The sequence below is a fragment of the Drosophila tropicalis genome, unplaced genomic scaffold (assembly GCF_018151085.1).
Source record: "Drosophila tropicalis isolate 14030-0801.00 unplaced genomic scaffold, ASM1815108v1 contig_593, whole genome shotgun sequence".
In the NCBI taxonomy this organism is placed as follows: Eukaryota; Metazoa; Arthropoda; class Insecta; order Diptera; family Drosophilidae; genus Drosophila; species Drosophila tropicalis.
This window is the reverse complement of record NW_027173070.1, coordinates 8,724,763-8,747,627: the sequence shown is the minus strand read 5'-3', so window position 1 is coordinate 8,747,627 and position 22,865 is coordinate 8,724,763. Positions and strand designations below refer to the sequence as shown.

Below are 22,865 nucleotides of genomic sequence, written 5' to 3'. Positions count from 1 at the left end.
CGTTTTTGAGTGGGCGGGTGGACGTGGCATAAATATTTCTCTGGCACTCTCAATGACCTGTCACCTGGCCACAGAAAAGGCAGGCAACCAAACAAGCTAACCGCAGAACGTCGCTCTTTGGCAAAACATCCTACAAAAGTTTATCTCCAGCGGTTATTCACACCTATGTGCGGGCGAGAAAACTTGTTTAGTCCTTTTGGGGGGGCTATGCCTGGGGGAAGCAACCGCAACGTATATAAAGGCGAATGACTGACAAGTCTCAACCTGCCAAGCAACAGATTTTACCTATCTTTCTCACTCCCTCTCTCTCTGTCTTATGTTCTTTTTCTAGTCCTTGTTTATTCCTTGGCAAAGTTAAACTTTTGCACAAACTTGTCTTCTATCTTATGCTGCGCTAATCTGTATTTTGAAGAAAAGCGCAAAGACGCAGCTAACTTAATTTCTGTCGAGAAAAGTGCAATGCCAAAAATGAAAATGTTTTGGCAGATGCATAAAAACTTGAGGTCTTTTGCTCAACTTGATATAAGTTAAGTCAACATAATGCTTTCATAAGATAAAGTGATTTTAATTTTAAAATCAATTTATTTTTCTTATCATAAAAGCTTTCATCGTTTCACTCACAGATTGATTAGCCTAAGATCAATTTGGCAATCGGAAAAGAATTGATTTCAATGAAAGTTTAGTTAGCTTGTTTGCTAAATTTTAACTTAGTTAAGTTGACTTCAATACATCAATACATCATAACAGAGAATCTGGTGAAACCCCTGACCGATATTTATTGATCTTATCATCCCAAAAAACTTCTCGAAATTTGTTAGCTGTTTCAACATTAGCTATCAGTTATTGATAACTGACATTAACCTAACGAAATTGGCTAATATGTTAATATTCTTGTAAAGTTATCTAATAGTCATTATGGTCATTAAAATATCAATTCAACTATTGTTTTTCTACAACTATTGTTATAAAATAGTTTCTATACATTTATATTGACTTTAGTAATGTTTTTGTTGCAAACCAACGAGCAACCCAAATATGTCAAGGATGATGATGGAATTTTATAGTGTTTCTTTGTAGTGTGTTTCCTGCTGTGCTACTCTCGAGTAATGAGGCATTTTAAGGACTTTTGCACATGGAATTTATTTCTCGTTATACCCTGACCTGCTATACCCTGACTCTTTTGTGGCTTTTCATGTATTTTTCGTCCATAAACTGTTGACTTCTTCATTAATTATGCATGTCTTCGTTTTCATTTTATTTCCATTTTCCATTGATTTCTGTAGATTTCTATAGAATGCATCATTAAAAATGCATTTGTCGCTTTTTCCTCTCCCATTCATATTCTGTTTGTTGCTGTTGTTGTTGAAGCATTGTTCGTACATTTAATTAATTGCAAAATGCCTTGCAATAATTTGCGGTCATTTGGCAATTTTCATGGCAGAAAATTATTGATGGGAATGGGGAGGGAGTTTCGTCAACCGCCAACACGAGTCACCCATAAATTGAAATTGAAAAACGGAAAACAGAAAAGTTTACCAATCTACACAGCTCTCACTCACATTCTTCGCCACAATCACACTCTCTCTCTTTCTAATTAATGAAATGAAAATATTTGCATTTTGACAATAGTAGAAACGGGCAAAGAATAAAAAAATACAAATAAAAACTTGACGCAAATTAAAAAAGTTTGGTATATGTTTTTTGTGACAAAGAAAAAAATTTACATTTTGTATTTGCAGAAATCTGGGAAACCCTCGACAGGAGCTGTAATAGGACCAGCTGGAGGAGCCTCACCATCCTCATCATCGTCAATTTTAACCAACAAAGAAGAAATTTATATTGATGATGATAGCGTTGAAGGCTCTGGCGGACGTGGCGGGGTAAGTTTTCCTAACAAAAAAACAAACAACCAATAAATAACTCGCAAAATGTCAAAAAAAAGCAAGAATGAGAAAGGCCAGACAAGACAAAGAGTCAAAACAATAAAGTATAAGTAAATTCCTTTACGACTTGTAAATATTTTATTCTACAGCGTGTTAACTGCTTGCGGATTGTAGTACTGCTTTACAGTAAGCTCTCAAAGTTAAAGGAATTAAAACTAAAACAGAATTTATTTAAAATTACATTATATGAATATGAAACTCATTCTCGTTTGCTTCAACTGCAAACTTTTTTAAACATTTGCGTAGGATTTTCTACTTATCTATTTATACTCTGCATTTGAGAAGAATTTCAGTTTGAAGGAGAAAGAAATTTTAAAAACAAATACACCAAAAATATTCCATTATTAAGTCAATTATATATATATTTAATGCCTATCATATCTAATAAGGTTCTAATTTGGTAATAGGTTCATGCAAGATAAAAGGATTATTATAGAATTTGATAACTCTGAAGAGTATACAATAGTCATTACTAAGGAAAAACTTCGAAACCTTACTTTAGGTATTCTCTACATCATAGAGCCGCAGTGCCATAAAAAAAATATATATATTTTCTCTTTGTTTTATGCGAAATATATTTTATGCTACGCAATCCTTGGTCCTTGTCCAGTTTTTATGCTACTTTGCATGGCATACTTCTTGGCGCATGGCCACAAAAAAAAAAATAACCATCTACATACATTTAAATGTCAAAAAAAAAAAACGTCAAATATGTAAAATAAAATTTCCTGCTTGGCTGGTTGGCTTACATAATCAAAACTTGGCGTTGAAAACTCATTTGTTTATGCACATGAAATGTTAATGCTCAACACCTTTTTTTTTGCACATCTGTATGGGTATGTGTATGTGTAAGTGTGTGCAAAAAAATGCGTATATGTGTGCGCTTGGCATGTGAGCGACATTTGTTTGAAAGTTTTTTGACAGGCAACCACCGCAGCATTTCCCTCCAACGCCCATTTCAAGCATCAATTGTTCAAGCACACTTTGGATTTGGTTTCTACTTCAAAAGGAAAGAAAAAAAAAACTAATTAAAATGCGTGACTGCAACAGCAAACAAAACGAAAAAAGAGCAGGCAGGAGCAAAAACTGCGTAGAAAAGTTTCCTACGACTTTCATATACCCTCTACAAGCTAAACTTGCTAAAATTTAATTGTAAAAGAAAGTCGAGTTTAATGTGAGATTCTTATCACAGATTCTATTAAAGTTAACCTTTAGTCATTCTCTTGAGGTGAGAATTGCTTAACCAAAGAAAGAAATATATGTACATATGTGTAAAGCTTGGAACAAAAGAGATCCCTTATTATGTGCAACTTAGAATTTTTACTTAAATATCCATTATGTCTCAAATGATTTTAAAGTAATAAAATAATCTTTTCGATTCTAGGAGAATAAAGGATGGAAGTGTTCTTAAATAAACGATCATAGCTGTGTTTCTTCATAATTAACAGCAAAGAGATTGCAGAACAGATATCGATATCTCCTCTACAATCCGTTGAGATTGTCCAACCGATAAGGCATACACCCTTTAGGTGTATATTGCAAGTCCTGAACCGAAACTTCCTCTGTTATCTACAATTTAACAACTTTTAGAATATCTTTTTGTCATACGAAGTATAGGGAAGGCAGAAAGTTAAATTAAATTCTCGTATTCTTGTATTTTCTCTGACTCCCTGAGTGTGCCTCTCTCTCTCTTGGTTTCCCTGGTTTTTGTTTTTGGCCTTTTTTTTTTGCGTGTGCTAGCACTTTTTCTACAGCTGCTTGAATTTAATTAAACATTTTGGCAAATTTTCTTTTTTTTCGTTTTTGGTCTTTTCTGTTTTATTTGCCAAAGGACAAAACACAAATAGAAGCAAAAAAGTAGACAGCAAAAAAAAAATTGAATGAAGATAGAAACTTTTTCGTTCGCGTAATTCAATCAGTGAGCAGTTACTAAATCAACAAACATTTCCATTTCTGACTTTAGCAGTTAGCCGCTCTTAACGTTTCAGAGATTCGATGAAAATTTGGCCGGGACATTTAACATTTAACTCTACTCCTCTCTCTCTATCCATACCTTTTACTCACTGTCGGTTTGTGGCATTTTCTAATTTTCCTTCTCGCCTTTTTTTTGCGCCATTTCCGTTGCGGTCCTCTGAAGTTGGCAAGTCTCTGGTGTCGTTCTCTTTTCTCCTCCTCGATATCCTTTGGTCCCCTTTTGCATCTTCGTACTACCCGCTATGTTGTCCCTTCTGGCCAACGAACAAGAAAATGAAATGAGTTGACATTTTTATGCAACTGACAAACGTAAAATGTCTCTCATGTGGAGGATATGTGTGTTTCTGGTTCTCGCTTCTGTAGTTTTTTAATACCCTGTATTCGGCAAGTGAAGTGGGTATATTATTATGAGGAAGTTTATATAAAATTAAGGTCACTTCTTGACAAAATTTTATTTTTTTTAACTTTGGCTTCAAAAATTGGACAATTGATGCGCAGAATTTCCATTGCCATCTGAAAAAGGTTTATGGGAATTTTACATAAAAACATAATAGTTAAAACAACTCAAAATAGAAGAAGAGTAGAGAGGAGACATTAGTCGATTAATTAGTAATGAAAATGGTCAAAATCAATATATATTTTACTGACAGTCATATTAGTATTCATTCGGATGTACAACTGTTGCAATACGATTTGGAAAAAGGAAAAATTAAATTTCAAATAACAAATTTAAACATTTAACACAAATAAACATTACTCGGGATAAAACGGGGTACCTCAAAGTTTATTTCCTTGACTTTAAACATGAGATTATTTTTGTTTTTTCTTCCATTCATCTCGCTTTCTCTCTTTCTCTCAGTCTGTCTGTCTGTCTGTCTCACTCAACAAAATGCAATTTATTATGGCTGTCTGTTTGCTCTTTTGGGATAGCAGAGCTACAATTGCAGCATTTCCCAGGACTCGCCAGGACTATTTAAAGTGATTAGACCAACGCGCTGGCAAAACTGGAACTGCAAAACGGACCCACAGGCTGAGGCTACATGTATGCTTTAGCTCATCTTGATTGCTCTCTCAGGCTTATCATATCTCGAGCTTAGCCTGGCCGCCACAATTTTCTCTTGTGTCATCCTGTTGACTCAAGTGTCAAGCAGTGCTTCATCTCGGTTTTTTTCTTTTTCTTTTTTTTTTTTGTTTTGTTTTTGTTTTTCTTTTTTGGTGTTTTATTTTCACCAACTGCTGTCAACGCATTTGCTGTCAGTTTGCTCCTGAGGGATTCATTATGACATTATTAATGATGGTTGGTTTCATAAATTATGATAAATTTGCCAACTGTTGGTATGGTTTTTCATTATATTTTATCTTCTCCTTTTTTTTTTAATGTCACTAAAAGTCTATGCACTTTTTCTAGTTTGATTTATTGTAGAGAAGAAACTGTATGCTTAATTAATTTCATTAAAGTTCTACTAAACCGAGAAAAAACAGTTAAGAAAAATAAGAAACTAAGACAAGGACAACTTTTAAAAACTAACTCTCATTTAATTAGTTTGTAGCAATCTGTTTGAATTTATTTTGCAAAACTGACTGTTTAATGAAGTTTCTTTGTCATTTAATTTTCTCTATAGCTTAAGAGGAGTTACTCTATCTTTTATATAAATCAAAAAATTAATCATTTTAGTGTTATTGATAATCTAGGTCTTACCAATTCGCCTTTTCAACAAAGACATCTATTGCTATTTGTAGTATTTTAAAATAAATCTTTATAGGATTCACTTTAAGTGTATATAAATGATATAAAATTTAAAAGGTCTCTAAACTGGCTATGCCTTTGCTTTGAAAGTTTATTGCACTTCTAATCGTTGACTTTTTTGCTAAGTGTGTAATATTATAAATTTATTTCATTTAAGTGAAGGCAATTTTCATTGATGGACGCTACAATTTAGTTATCTTGGCTGCATCTATGAGATAATCAAATTGATTATGTTTAAAGGGGGCGTTTTTTTTTGAACAGTGTAGTGGATTGGGTATGCTCTTGCTACCTCTCCGCTTAGTAGGCCCAAAACCCCCAGCCAATTGTGTTAAAATCTGGCATTTTGTGGAGACGTGTCAACAAGATAATGAGCTTTTGTGTTGTGGACTTTTAGCAGGAGATATGCAAATAACTGCAGCATATAGTCAGCCAGCCACACCAGGCAGCAAACCGACCGAGCCCAGGCCGAGAGTTGTTGTCGCATTTGTTGCTGTTGGTGTCGTAATAAGCCGCATGCAACACATACACACTAAGGCACGTTGTTCTGTGAACGTTGAGAGCCAAAAGCCTGTATTTATGAGTGTGTGTGTGAGTATGTGTGTTGTATGTCCTTGTTGATTAATAACGTGCACATGCGGCACGTGTTTTTCGTAGAGGAAGGCAACAGCGCACATAGCATAAGCCTTTTGCTTGCTTGGTATTTGTGTCACACAGAAACACACTGACTCACACACACACATGCTCACATATGCCGCATTGACAATAAATTAACATCGATTGACATATGTGTATGAGTTTGTGTGTGTGTGTGTGCGTGGAAGTGTGTTTGTAGGAAACCCAATCCTTTTACTTCATATTAGACAATACGAAATAAAAAATAACCAAAGTCCTGACTCAAAATCTGTTATGTAAACAACATTCCTTTCCGTAGCATTGCTCCACATCTATTCTCTTCCATTCAGTTCCTATTCATGTCCAGAATTTTGCTCTGGTTTTAAGTACACATATCTCACATTCGCCGCATATATAATTTCGTAAGCATAGAGCTGTCAATATCAGTTGCTTACATTGAGAATTTATTGGTGACAGTCCTCTCTCTCTCTCTCAATAATACCAGAAGGAAAAAAAAAACACTGAAACACATACATAATGCACATGCCACATACAATCCGACAGCTACAACTCTCGATGGGGGGAAGAGAAGAGAAGGCAGGAGGAGTTGATGGGTCTTAACCAATGTATAGACATTGAAATTTATTGCATGTACATATATAAATACATACATATATATTTTCCAACAGTTTTGTGTGAGTTGCGAGGCAAAAGCCTAAGCATATGTTGTTTTGCACTAAACTGACTTTTTAATGTCATCTCCTCTTTGCGCTTCAGTCTTATTGTTGGAGCTTTGTCTTTGGCAAATGATCTAGCATTATTTCACATAACATAATTCCCCAAATGAATAGGGATACACAAAAGGAGAGAGAAAATGCGAGGGGGCTACCAAAAGCAAAGCAACGCAAAGCATAACCAGCTTAATCTAAAGGGCATTGAGGCCAAACAGCTTTTCTCTCCTTCTCTCTCCTTCTCTCCCTCTCTATCTCAATGGGAGGTGGAAAAAACATCTGGCAGATGTCCTTGTTGTTTGTTATTTGTTGGTGTTGAGTCTGCGGCTTATGGGGCATGCGAAAATGTTGTTGCTACCAGCATCAAATTGAATTAAACGAATTAAAGAACTGTAGTTACCCTAATTAAAACATGTTTTTAATAAAACAAACCAGAGATAAACAGAGAGAGAGAGAATATGCACATTAAATAATTGAATGTAAAATTTGCAAAAAGTAAAACTAAATGAACCAAATTTAATTTGTCACAGTTTCCTTAATACTGATGAGTTTTTTTGGCCAGACATGAAAAAGAGGTTCTCTACCACTAATTGATATAAAATATGCAAATCTAAGCATCAATTTAGTTATATTAATTAATAAGATTATGGTTAAGAAATATGGTGAATTCAGCCCTAAATCCACTCTATTAAAGTCTTTCATATGCCCGTTTCATGGTAAAGTGTATTTCATATGCGGTAACAAGAGCAATAACAATTCCTAGAAGGTTGCCCCGTCTGCATACAAATGCGTAAACATACTCAGTCAGACTCACAGAATCAGATTCCGAGCCGTATCAGTTTTTTTTTTTTTGTTTTTTGGAAGCCAAAGTCATTGTCAAAGTTGATGACGATGACAAAGATGGCGACGATGGCAACGGCAACAACAACGAATAGGCTGAGAATGGAGGTGGTGGATGCTGATGATAGTGATGTGGGAGGCGTTGCCCGCCATTTTGTTTTTCCTTTAGATGTTTTGTTTTTTTGTTTTCCCCCCATTTTTCTTTGTCTCCTTTATCTGCTCCTTTTTGGGGTTTTGGCGTGTTGTGGCTCTAACTCACATGCATAATTTATGACAAATTTGTAGCAGCTAAACTGGGCCATAAAATTTCCGAGAGTGAGAAGGATTTCACTCTTTCTCTCTCTCTCTCTCTCTCTCTGTTTCTCTACTGAGTCGTTTTCTGCTTAAACAGAGATAACTGAAGCAAATCGGTCATCACTTTTGATGTTGTTGCACACTGTTTAAATATTGACGATTTGCATTGAAATTTGATTAGTCGGATGGTTTGTGTCTGCTACCTGATCCACTCTCTGCACTCTGCTCTCTATGCCTTCAACCGATAAGATTCACTCAATGTTGTTGCTTCAATTAGTGAAACGAACATTTTGTCTACTCGAGAAAGTTCTCTCTACTCATGCCAACGCATAGCCAAATTGCATCCTGGCCAAGAGGCACTTCAAAGGCCGCTGCGCCACAACGTTTTGAATTGCAAAATGCCTGGCAGAGGCAAGGTAGTCAGAGCCTTTGGGGGAAGTGTGTGTGTGTGGGAGATTGGGGAAAAGACTCTTCAATTATGTGAGACTGACAGACGACTGACTGACTGGCTGACTGGCAACTGACGACTTACAACTGAAGGCATCTTGACTTGCTTGGGCGAACGGCGTACCATTGCGGTTAACAGCTAAAATGTCTACGATTTCTCCAAGACTCTCTCATCCCCTCTGCCTTTTAGCATCTACTTGATGATGCAGTTGCTGTTGTTGCTGCTGCTTCTGATCCTTCGTTTCGTTTCCTTTTTAACTGCCATTTGTCGTTGTCGTAGTCCCATCTCAGGTTCTGTTGCAATTTGACTTGAGTGTACTGCTGCTGCTGCATGCTTTTAGGCGCAACGTGATGCCAGTTTGTTGAACCTGGATTTTTGTTCTCTCTTTCTAGTAGTAGTAGACGTTGGCATCGTCATCCTCATCGACGTAGTCGTAGGTCAAGCAACTTCCTTTTTGCCTATGAATAATTTAACATTTGTGTTGAAAAATCTTTATTCTCATCTCTCCCACACACATTTCCTTGGGTTTTACTTCTTTTACTTTTCTGGGGCGTGGCTGGCTTAGTTAATTGCATTTGTACCTGACTGTATCCCATGCATATTCATTTGTCACTAGGCAAGGTTGTGGCCCAGAGAGTTATTCTCATTCTCATTCCAACACACACACGTACACCCACAGACATTCGCCATCAATCAATATTTGACAATAATTTGAGGATAGAAACAGAGGGGCCAACGTGAGTTCAGTTAAATATTTGTATTTTAATTAAATTCCAAAAGTCAACAATAGAATGGAATCCATTTAGTAGTTACGTGTGTGCGATGTATGTGACTTCCATTTGCGATTGCATTTCTCTTGCACATTGATTTCACATTTTCACAACCACTAATGAGCGATTCTTTCCCCTACACTGCTTCATCATTTCTGCTCTTTCTTCCTCTTCAGCCACAATTCTATTTCAATTTCTATTCATGTGCTGTTCCTTAGTTCAAGGTGAGGTCAGGGAGGGAACGTTTAAACCAAGCTTTGTGGTTGCAGCAGCATTGCATTGGCATTACATGTAAGAGTCTGTAATTTCGGATACCCTGGAAGCAAATGAAATAGAAACTAATAAAATGAAATCTAAAACAGAGAATATCATAAAAACTATAGAAAACTATTAATCTTTTAAGAGCTTAAGAATATTTTGAAGAATAAAATATATGGGTTTAATCAATAAACAAAATAAACACTTTAATGCGCATCCTTTATCAATGAAAAAGAATTTATAAAATGTCAATTATTTGAGCAATTTTTTGTTTTATGTCTCCAATATGTCGCGCAACTAAACCCAATGAAATAATATTTTAAATGTGGTATGAAAATGTCATATACCTCAATTATAATAATTGATAATATAATTAACCCATAAATATAGATTGTACGAAATTAATTGAATGGAATGTTGCTCAATTATTTTGTTCAATTAATGTCTCTCACATTTCCATTATGGTTTGTTTATTTGTTAAAAAAAAAATAACATTAAACAATCGTATTTGCATTGCTTTAAGAAGCTAACCTTATGACCTTAGATGTAATTAAAAATCGTGTGAGGTTAATTTTTAATCATTTTACTTTGTTGAGAGAGTTTTTCAAGAGTTTTGACACTAAAATTTCAAAGTGTCTAATATGGCATTGCTTCTTGACATTTTGGAAAGAGTTCTTATGGCATTCAGCATTCCCATTTACCACAAAACTTCTTTAGGGAAATAATTTATACAAATTCATTTTATGTGCTGCAATTATTTTCAGCTCATCTCACAGTTAACTTTTCGAGTATTTTTCCTTACTAAGCTCTGTGTAGAAATTGGCGGTCTTGTCAGGAGACGTGGGGGCGAAGGAGATACATACCTATGACCATGCCCATATGGGGATATGCCCATGCCACATTACATTGTCAACTCGCTTAGGCAACTCAGATGCATTAAAATTTTAATGATGTCGCAGCATGTGGGCATAACCCAACAGCAGCTTACCTCTAAAGTTTCAAAGTGCTCACATGTGGCGCGGTGTGTCTTTGTGTGTGTGTGTGTACGGATGCTTTTAGTTCAAGCTTTGCCACCTAGCAGCTACCTAGTGCAATTAAAATGCAACAACTTTAAGTAGAATACGCAGAAGCAACCTGCTGCAGTTTATGGTTTTGGGCTCTTGTCATTAAATTTAACTTCACTCTCCGCCAGCTCCAATGATGATTAGCTGCAAAGTGTTCAAAAAACAAAAAACACTTATTTCTAAGAGCCACACAAAACACAAAAAAAAAGTGTAATTAACCCTTAAGTAGGAACTTTGTAATTAACATAAAACTGAGCGAAAGAGAGCCAAACAAAATCTGGCATTATGAATTGTAGGCTTATACTAAAGCTAGGTATAAATTTGCATTAAAAAAAGATTATTATTTATGTTGCAAATAGAAAAAAAGTAAGTGAAAAGATGGGCAAAGTGGAGGCCCAGTTGAAACTGGAGCTAATGCTGATGATGCGGCTACTTCTAATTTATTGTGAAAGGAAGGCAACCAAAAAAAAAAAAAAAAAAAAATGGGAAAAAGAAGAAATTTGGTTGGGGAGATAAGCAAAAAGAAGAGCAACGAGAAGAGATGAAGAGGGGAAAACGCCAAGCCTGGGTGCGGTTTATTGATTTTCCGGCTGGGCTGATGAGTTGGATTTCCCTTCTTCCTATTCGTGTTTTTTTCCTCATTTTTTCTCTTCTCTTTTTTTTTTTTTTTTTTTTTGGTTGATGATGATGATGACGCTTCGTTGCGTTTTGCCGAAATGGCACATTTTTTTTGTGTGTATGTGTGGACAAAAAAAATTAAAGCATAAAAAACTCTGATGGGCAATGGCAACATTTAAAGTATAAATCTTTGCCATTTGCAATCAGAGGCTTAGCACGTGATGAAGTTGAAAGCCAAATGAATGTGAAATGAATGCGCAAATTTGCAGTAGTATCCTGCCGCAACAAAAGTACAACTCCCTCCTTCTGATTTTCCCTTTGGCCCTTTTTTTTTGTTTGGTTGTTATCTGTATCTCTTTTTACAACTGCCAGCTTGATAAATGTGGCCTCATTTTCAGTTCAACTCCAAGTCAACTCTGTTGCGGCTGCTTGAAGTCGTCTCCCGCCCCATGCCAATTAAATGCCACATTATGCTTAAAAGTATGCAACACGGTTGCAACTTGCACACTTCTGGCCTGCCATGGCCTGGCTAGGCCCTCTATCTCTTGTTTTGGTGTTTGGCTTGTTGTTGTTGTTGTTTTTTATGAAAAAGACAATGGCAATTGTTAGACTTGTTACTGGCAACACAATTCTGCAAGGCCACGACATACATTTTGGCCAGTTTACGACGGCTGTGGCTGTGGCTGTTGCTGGAAAAGTTTTCAACAACAATGCGCGCCTTAGAGCCACCTAAAAAACTTTTTCAATTTACTTGCTTCGCGCATTTAAAATGCAATTATTTACAAGGCGCGAACCGAGGCGAAGACAACCAAAAAATTATAAGTATGCACTGAGAAAATCTACCAAAACGGAAAGAAACCCATTGAAAAGTAGCTTATAAATTAGAAACTACAGAAAGTTTCAAGAACTTCAATGGGAGTTATAAATCATACGTTTATGATGTATACAAGATCATTAGAACTTGAATTTTGGGACTAACACACTAAAAAGGACATCCTATGATCTTAATTTTAATGCATTCTAATTCATATCTGTATTCTAATTGACTTATACACATTAGCAGCCATTAAGAATCGTTTCAACTTATAACTGATGATAACTTGAAATATTTCTGAAACCATTTAAAGGCTGCTTTTCTCAGTGGTTCCATTTAAAGTTATTAATTTTAATGTCAGAAATTTAGTTTAGTGCAAAAGGCATTTCTACCATTACATATTTTTTGCTTTTGCTTTTGCTTTTATCATTATTAGATTCATGTTTCTTCATGTGGAAGTAATTTTCAGGTGGCCTTTTTGTAGTTCTTCTGAAACGAAAACCTTTTTCATACATTTCTGGGCATAATTATAAAAGTTTTTACAATATCAAGCACTTTCATCAAGATGATTTATAAGTTTGCTGATCTAGATTTGACATAATTTTGTTTATTATCAACAACAAGAACAAACCTGATCTAGATCAACAACTTGGCTCAGTTCCAATGACACATTGTAAAAAGTTTTAAGATTAAAGTTCATGGACATCTTTTAACCATATGAGTTCAAAGTTTTGCCCTTTTTTGACATTTTCTGAGCCTTTTTCTCAGCATGTGTAATATACATTTAATATTGCCATAGCCTAAATTACACGCACACATACCAACAACTGAAACACTTGTACATATTCATATAAAATATCTACATAAACACTTACATATAGATACGTACATATGCATATATATGTATGTAGCTGTATTTTGGGCTTAAATTGCTAACCCTTTTTTTTGGGGCTCTTGGCCCTTATTGCTTTACGTTTCACTTCAATCTAAATGTAAATGGGCAATTGGAAAATAATAAGTGCAGAAAAAGCCCCAAAAAAGAAAAAAGCAAAAAGAGGGATCAAATTTAAGACAGCAAAAAGACCAACAAATATATTTAAGTCCATTTTTTTTTTTTGCTAAAAGTGCAACCAGAAAAAACAAAAACAAAATGAGGGAGAGAAAAAAGGTAGAGAGTAGCAAAAGCAAAGAAAAACTAAACGTAACGAAACGAAACGAATTTTCAATTTCGTTGTCTAAATAAGCCGTAAGTTATCCTCCACTTGGAAAATTGAGTTGTGGCAGGAAACTCTCTTCCCTTTTCTCTCTCTCTCTATCTTTCCCTCATTGTGCCGCTCGCTCTTTCTCTCTTGGGTGTTGCTCTGCGTTTCTCTAGAGGCCAAAAGTTGCAAGTGCATGTAAATAAATTAGAAACAGAACTAACCAACTCATCTAACCAACCAACCAAACTCCCATTCCCAGCAATTATTGAGCTATGCCAATGCACAAAAACTAGAAACAAAGCATAACAAAACCAAAGCAAAAAAAAAATGGAAAAAAGAAACAGAAAACCTATTTCAAACTATATAAATTTACTCTCGCTCTATCTATATTTTTCGCCAATGTCCTGGGACTGTGGTCTCTATATATGAAGAGAAAGAGAGTAAAATAACATACAACTTTTGTCCATTTCCTGCAGGTCAAAATTAGAAGCAAAAATCAAGAGGAAGGAATGGTAGAGGAAATGTTGAAAGACCGAAAACTAACATTTTGGTAATGTCACGCACTTGCAGCACAGTAGAAAAGATAGGGACACTAAGGAAAAGTAACAAGGAATAAAAAAAAACATTGTCAAATCGTCAATTTACTCGTTAGAAGGGGGAAAAAACTTTATCCACAAGCGAAAAGTTAGCTGATTTTTCTTGGCCCCTATTGAAGATTGTAGAGAGAAATAAATTTCAAGTTAAAATTAAATTCCCAGGCATTAATTATGCTCACAGTTAGTTGAGCAGAGCAAGGCGAAAGTAAGGGGGGAGGAGTTGAGAGGAGAGTGAAATCATTTCGTTTTTCCTTGGGGACCATGACAACTTCGGTGCAATGGTTTTTCTTTCCCTCTCTCTTTCTCTGGTTGTTCTTTTTCTCCCTTCTCGTTTTTTTTTTTTTTTTGAGGAAAACAGAAAATGCAGCAGCAGCTCAGAAACTTGTTGTTTATGCATGAAGCCATGCCCCATCTCCTGCAGTCACCGCATGTTGCATCCACCCGCGAGCTGACACAATTTGCTCTCATTATGAGGCAACTCGAAGGTTGTTGCCACTCTTTTTTATACTTTTCCTTGACTTATTCTCTCTGTGTGCTCTTGTACATTTTTCTTTCTTCATTTATAAAATATTTCCTCATTGTGTTGTTTGACTTTTTCTCGCTCTCTCTGAGTTGGGTTTTTTGTGTGTTTAATTTGTTTTGCACCAAACAACACTAGCAAGTAGTTTTTGTGTGTGTGTCTGTGTGTGTGTGTGTGAGTCGGCTAAAAACAGACAAAATGAATGAAAGAAAGTTTCTTTGTGCAAGAAAAACTTGTAGAAAATTTCATAAACGGTTTTTATGAATGTTCGTTATTTGTTTTATTTTTTTTGTGTTTTTTACGAATTTCTTTCTTCTTGTCCGTATATCAAGCATACGCCATGTGGGTCTCCGGTTACATTTGCTGAAAGTATCAGGAGAGAAAATGCAAATTTAATGCGACCAAGCGGAAAGTGCACCCAGATCGAGTGGCAGCAGCATCAGCAGCAGCAGCATGGGCCATTGGTAGTGGCAGTCAGGTAGCAGGTGGCCAACGTTAAAATGACATCATTTAAATTCATGCATGACCCACATTTTGAGGGAAAGCAAAGCGGGGGGCAGGAGCAAAAGGGTTCCAGGGGTGCAGCATCAGCATCTGTTACAGCCACTGCAGAGAAGCAGCAGTAGCAATGCCAGCATATACTTCATATTTTATTAACAAAGCAATTTATTGCATAAATTCACACTGGCCACCACCCAACCACCAGTAGCAGCAGCAGCACCACCACCACCACTGCCACAGAGCGGTTGCCACATTTTATCGATTCGCTTTACAAGTTAAAGGGGAATTTCTAAGTTCCACCTCGTCTCTTTCCCTTACCCCAATCCCTTGCTAATTGCTGCATAAATCAAGCGGCAAAATGCCAAAGAGAGCAAAAATCATCGACAGTAAAGAGAGGAGAAAGATGGAGAGTAACTGTGAAAGTGAGAGAAATGGGGAGCACAAACAGGGCATACCGATATATGTACCTACTTTATATACATACATATATATACTTAAATGTGTGTTAAAAGTGTGGCAAAGCAATTTCCTTTTAAGTATATCTTTACATATATATTCATTACTTGTAGTGTAGACTAAAGTATATTAGTTAAAGTACTTGAAAAAAGATTAGAGTCGGTTTAAAAGCGGTCAAATGAAAGCTGCATAAGTTTTAATCTAATTTATATCCATTTTTGCTTAGAACAATGTCCATGACTTTAAGATACATATGTAATGCCTTTTAAAAGCCTTATAGGGATAATTTCAATTTAGGATTAATAATTGTGAATCAAGGTATTTTATTTCATATAGATTATCTTACATTCTCTGAGAGAAGTTCTGATACGGATTGCCTTACTCTTCTTAAAATCTGATCAGTTTTTGAGCCTCTTTTCTAGACTTTTTGAAACAATGAAATCCATTATTATATTGTCATATTACATGTTACTTTAAACTTAGATTAGCGCTGCTTGCTGGTATCTTCTCAAAATAGTTGATAATTTGAACATTTTTCATTAAGTTGTCAAAAATTGGAACTCTTTCCTATGATAATGATTTTTCCATATGACATTTTACGGATGAGTAGGCATTACAACAAGGATTAAATCAGCATTCAACAAAAACCTTGGCAAATTAATAAACAAACTTAATTTACGAATTTTAACAGTCGCCTTCTAGCTAAGCGCTTAAGTAACTTAGAATGTAGCATAGGAAAAGAGAATTCGCTAAGAACTAGATGGATAATGGATATCAAATGTCCATTCTGCTTATAAATAGCCTTTTTATTTTCATTTGACCAGCAATCAATCATAATCAGTTATATTTTATGTGGCCAATAGAATTCTTGAGCTGCCCTTAAAATAATTCATAATATTATTTAAGTGTGTTTAGTTTACATAAAAATGTTGTATAGAGTATATAAAAGTAGCCTTGTAATGCCGTTTTAATTATATACAAGTATGAAACAATTATTATATAACAATTTGTAATTTTTCTTCACATTTCTCTGCCTTCACTCTCTCACAGGACTTTTTCTCGTTTTTACGCTCTTTTGTTGGTGTCCTTTTTAAATTTATGAGCTCCACATGGGGCGTATACGCAATTTTACCAAGAAATGCAAATATTTTAATTCAATTTTGCTTAACAAAAAAATAACCGTAACAACAACATGGAACAAATTTTCCAATTTCCTTTAAGCTGTGGATAATTTTTTGGATATTATTTTTCGTGTTTCTGTTTATTTTTTGCTTTTGTTTTGTTTGATGTATCCACGAGGGGGTGGAAGCGGCGGGACGGAATACTGGAATATGCGGTAAATGGCAACCGCCTGCCGGCAGCCAGCAGCTTTATATGTACATGCTTTTCAATTGTGTGCCGCGTAAAATGTTGGCTAAAAACAATTAATTTCAAATCACATTTTTAATGGAAAATCCTCACATGTGTATGGCAAGAATGGGATGTGGAGAGGGGGGAAAGACGGGCCGACATGAGGGCGGGGTATGCGTTTGGGGTCAACAAGTGTCGTAGCCTGGTCCAGACTTATTTTTGGCCATTTCATAACGCCTGAACAAATTCAATTAAGTGGATTTTGTGTTTCTCGCTCTCTTACTTTTTATGGCCTGTACCGAAATTATATAGTAAATAAACAAGGAGAATGTTGGGACTCCTTCTGTTGTCCTTTCTTTCGCTCCTTCTCTCTCTCTCTCTTACTGTCGTTCTTTCTTTCTGGTTTGTTCTTCCTTTTGTCCCTTGCCAATTGACATTGGTCACAGTTGTCGCTTTTCTTGTAGCCACTGTGTCGTGTGGATCTGTCTGTCTGTGTGTATGGGAAGGTTTCTATTTTCATTTGGCATACACTCTAAACCGCAAAAACCGCCACAGTCATCGTTGAGTCAGACAATGGTTTCATATATATATACATATATATATATATATGAATTTATATATGTATATAAATGTGTCCCTAGGGGGCAGACACACTCCCACAAAAGCCCACTCGACTGGCATTTTATGTGAAGCAACGAGTCAAGGACACATAGACACATAAAGTGAAGGTGGAGTGAAGTGGAGTGTAACTGAAGTGAGCAGACTGAAAGCCAGCATAATTTTCAATGAAAATGCTTGCCATTTGTTGCTCCGTTCTTGTTCTGTACTGTTCTGTTCCGTTTCGTAGTGCTTCTTTTAAGTTCTTTCAAGTGAAATTTATGAAAATGGCAAAAGAACTGACAGCATAATAATGGAATGATGAAATAAAATTTACTAGGAAAACGAGAACTGTGAGAAAAAAAATAAAGATTTAAAAACGAATGCACAAGTTAAGCAACTTTACATGATGGTGTGGCCAATTATGGCATTTTCATATTATCCAATAAATTTGCTATAAAAAACACTAAGCGAATAGGAAAGTGTTAAAGATGGGAGTTTAGTACTTTCAGCTCAATTGTCATTTATCAACACTGTTACGTAAAGTGATTATTTTGATAATTTTACATTTCAAATATTAAGTAAAGTAAGCTATGTTTGGAATGTTAAAAGGATCAGTTTTTTCATCCTTGTCTATAATAGTTGACTAACACTGAAATGTGTGAGTCTAAACTTTCTTATCTATAGTAATTGAACAACACTGAATTCATGTTGAGAGCCTTTTAGCGTAACATTCTGCATTACATTAAGTTTGAAATATCTAAGAGATTGCATAAACACTATAATTCTCGTTTACTAACACTGCGCATTAGTGTGACCAACTATTCCAATTAAAGGACCATTTCTACATAGATGCCGGAGAATTTCAACATAATTGGTTCTTTGTAATCGAATGTTTTTTGTAATGAAACTAATTTTTTGTATTCTATTTACTCTTGCAGATACACGACGATCTAGAGAAGGATCGAGACTATTCTGGCTCTGGTTTTGGCCCTGATGACGAGGACTCTGATACGGATCATCACGATTCGCATGGTTCGCATAATACGCGCATTTCACAAGGTGGTGGTAGCAGTGCCGGCAATTCAAATAGTAAGCATATAACGAACGACAACAACTACAACAGCAACCACAACAACAACAACAACGACCTCATCTCGAGTAGAATCAACAACAACAACAATCAAATCGACAGCAATCATCTATCGAATAGTGGCACAATCATTGGTAGTAGCACCACAGCGAATAATAATAATCTTAATAATAATAATAATATCAACAATATCATCAACAACAACAACAACAACAACCAGAACGGTATCATCGGAAGTGGTAGTGACATCAGTGGTCATAATACAATCGGTAAAGATCAAGCTAGACAACTAGTAATTGTGTCCACCCACTACAACCACAACAACAACAACAACAATAACAACACTACCACAACCACAACCACACAATTATACATACCAATAAGTGAAACACTAACTGAAACTGACTTTTACTTGACAAACGTAAACGACCATATTAATTTTAGTTACAGTCACAATTCACATTCAACAACAAAAAAAACCAAAAACAAAACTCTCTTATCCAGCAGCTCATTTACCATCAACACCCACAACAACAACCACTACACAGACCTCGCCCTCATCCTCCTCCTCGTCTTCCTCTTCATCGACAACAACAACAACAACAACAACTACAACAGCAGCAACAGTTGCCATAGTCAATCAAACGCAATTAGAGACAACTCCCAGCACCACGACCATTTCCTCGATCTCAAACACACCCATCACACATCATGTCGATGATCTTGATGAAGAAGATCAAGATGGTTATGTTCGACCTCTGCCCATCGATGGCAGCGGTGATGGGGGCCATGACGATGACGATGGTGATGATGATGGCGACGATGACGATGATAATGGTGATGATGATGACGCTGGCAATGATAATGACGGCGATGATAATGAAGAAGGCGATGTTATTGGCGGCAGCACAGATGTCTTTGGTATCCATCATAAAAATGAAGATGAATTGCCTATCCATAAACAAGACGAAGAAAAACATGAAAACATGCCCAAGGTAGACGATGATGATATTACCACCATCGATGTCGATGATCCGAGCGAGGAGGATGATGAGATTTATACGGATATCACCAAAATTGAAAAGCCTGGCCAAGGACATGGCCATGATGATGATGATGGCGATGATAGTGGCAACTCAGAGCGTCAGTGGTTTTTATTTTTTACAAATTTCTTTCTATCATTTGGTTTATCTGCCCTCCACCACCCACCCCCCACAGCCCCTCATTTCCTTGAAAAAAAAACACCCCTCCCCTTCACCTTTATTATTATTTTTCTTTTTGTTCTTTTGCTATATACATACATATATATATTTACGTTTTTTTTTATATATATTTTATTGTTGCTTTTACTTTACGGTTTGTGATCGTTTACTTTGCTTTCTTTTTGTTGCTTATGCTTTTGTGTCGTGTTGTCATTTCTATGCACACATATTTCTATTTATTTCTGTCGAGTGGCATGGTATATACAATAAAAAATAAGAAAAGAAAAGAAAAGAGAAAAAGGACATCTCTGGCCAAGGACTAGACTGCAAGTCGTCGTCAGTTTTGAAATACACAGATGAAAAAAAAGCTCTCTTCAAAGTAGATTAAATTCTTGCAATGTTTTGCGATTTAATGCTTGGATTTCTATTGTAGATTGAGTTTAATAGATTTCATTTTTTTCGTTTTGGTATATCGAAAAGCAAGAAATAGAACAAAAAGCTTAAAAAATTCATATAATATTTGTGCAATCAATGGCCGATCTGAGGAAATGAAGGCAGGCAAAGTATTTGCTTTTGAAAATAAATGTGGAAATTTTTCATTGTCCTGCGGTTAAAAAATGCTGCTCGATGCAAAGATTCTATGAATCCTTTTTTTTCAACTACAAAAGTTTTATACTCTTTAAAAATGTTGATTTCATGGGCAGCCTATTGCATACTTTAAAGGGCGAGGTTCCAAAAGTCTACATATTTTAAAATGATAAGATCTAGAAATATTTATATCCAGTTATAGTTTATGAATTTTATAAAAGCATTTTCTTTCTTTCCTTCTAAGGAAAAGACAAAATAAATAATGTCTGGTAGTAAAGCAGTAAAGGAATTAAAGTAAAGGATATTTCAAAGACTAAGATTACAATCATTTAGACGACAGACTATTTAAGAAACCTCTGCCAGAGATGATCTGTTGTGAAATTTCATTATATTTTTTGAGGTAGTCTTAGTCATTTAATGGCAATGCTATAAAAAAAAAATTGATATAACAAATTTCATTATTTCTTTGTACTTTAACTTATATTTATTGTAGACTACTTTTGTTGATTTCTATGTAGTTTTCTATTTATAACTTTGTAATTTGTATTGTAATTTAATACTTCAAGTATTCTTGAATTTATATATTTGAATATTTTGTTTTTTTACTGGGAAAGAAAAACGCTCTACAAGAAGAAGAAAACGTCGCCACGAATCAGCTGTTACGGCCCACCTTGAAAAAAAAAACACGAAACAAACAAAACCCCAACTGTTTACTGTTTCCCATCCGTCCCACAGAACAGAAATGAGACCATTTTATACACTACTTAACAAAAACCAAAACAAAAAAACAATATAAACATTTAACACTCCAAGTTGTGAAGAAAAAACATTAACAAAATCATACTTTTATACACTTCTTCATTCATTGATTCATTCATTCATTCATTCACTCATTTATTCATTCTTATTCATGCATTAGTTTTCCATTTAATTGACAACATTTAGTTTTAGTCCTTTGTCCAACTAATTGAACAATAGTTTTAGATAATTAATTATCACAATTTCTTCTTTCGACTACTTTCTATTTTGGCTTAGATGCCGTTGGGCCGATAAGTCGATAAGTCATGGCAAACAAACAAACAAATCGATTTAGCTTCAGTCTAATGCTAAAACACTCAATCAAGAGGGAGTAAAGGGTCGAAGGCTGGCAAAATTTCTGCATGCCCTAGGCATGAAGTTCCATTAACACTCCAATGACTCCTACCTCTGGCACACCCGCTCTTCATCCTCCTTCTACTTCTTAGCCAGTCAGCTCTTTCAACTCAAAGTTAAATCGAATGGTTGTTTCTTGCTTTATTTTTTTTTTTGAAAAATCTCTCTAAGCCGCGCAGTGATTTACTCAGTGTGTACGTGTTATAGCGTATGTATGTGAGTGTAAGTGTGTGTGTGTGTCTGTGTGTGTGGGAGTGGAAAAACACTTGACGCACTTCAAATGAAAAATCACTGAACTGCCCCAATCCCCAACGTTCCTTGTTTGCTCCTGGGTCTATGACTGCTTTGCTGTGTAACTGTAGCTGCTTACTTGAGGCATTGTTGCTCATGTCTGTGTATGCCTTTGACAATCACTATTTATAGACGAAAACTGCTAAAGCGTAAGCGTTGAGTGCAACAACAACGAGCAGAAGCAGCGGTTAGGATGTCGTTCTGGGTTTACGGGGTAAGGAGAAATGGGAATGGCAACAGCCGTTATTCAGTTTTCGCCTAATGGCATGCGGCTTGTGGATTTTATGGCCTGCTTTGATGTTTGCCAGGCAGTGCCAACACAAACACAATCAATTTGAAAGTGGAATGACATGGCAGGACTATAATTTGGTCATAATTGCCTACAGTTGACCACACAAACACACACACACATAAACTCAAACACTGTGTGGCCGAAAAAGAGGGGGAAATAAAGGCTGCAAGCAAACTGCATCAGCAAAAAAGCACCGAAAATAGTGTTGAATATGCAAGCCATTGATCAGTTGGCCAATTCAAATCATAGCTCAAACAGCGTATAGTAAACTGAGCGGCACAGTTAATCGAATCAATGAATCAGGCTTTTTCGATGTTGTGCAATTAGGGAAAGTAGTTGGCTGAAATTTCAATTGAGTAAAAGTTTCATTCTGCAACTAAATTTTAAGTGGCCCTACGTAGACAATTTTCTGCTCTATTGATACAAACTTCAAACAGTTTAAACAATTTCTTAGCATCTCTCTCTCTTCCCTTTCCTTTCATAAATGTAGAAACTAAAAGCTTTTAGCGAAAATGGCCATAAAAGGCAAATATTTATAACTTCCGCTTGGCTAAGTCAATTGCTTGGCATTATATTTAAGTAGAAATTTATCAAAAATATTTGTTTTAAATGATGGATTTGCCTCAATAAGTAGGCCATGTTTTGTTGAAGACCAAAGACCCCAATAAGTAGGCAATAATTTTAGCACAAATTAAATGAATTTTGGGGCTATTTCAATTGAAAATCAAAGCTCAGCCTGTTAAGCTGTCATTTGTGGGAATCATAGAGGGAGATAGATAGAGAGAGAGAGAGAGAAAGGAAAGAGGCGTTGAGAGAAATCAACAATTACACAAACACACGCAGACACACTCAAACGTACATACGAGCCTCGAGGGGTAAATTTCAATTAAATTAATTGAAAATCATTTGTTT

At 35.7% G+C, this 22,865-nt stretch overlaps 1 protein-coding gene across 3 annotated transcripts in view; it reads left to right on the top strand.

Annotated features, from left to right (window-relative positions):
- Nucleotides 1-22,865, top strand: part of Sdc (Syndecan) — a 119,052-nt gene that overhangs the window by 91,489 nt on the left and 4,698 nt on the right. Inside the window, exons 3-5 of one of the 3 annotated variants that reach the window (XM_068291976.1) lie at nt 1,740-1,880; nt 18,277-18,427; nt 18,933-19,571. In XM_068291976.1, the coding sequence (XP_068148077.1) occupies nt 1,740-1,880; nt 18,277-18,427; nt 18,933-19,571 (931 nt within the window). Of the gene's footprint in view, nt 1-1,739; nt 1,881-18,276; nt 18,698-18,932; nt 19,572-22,865 lie in introns of those variants that run through there. The other 2 variants (XM_068291978.1, XM_068291979.1) reach the window with 2 other exon arrangements.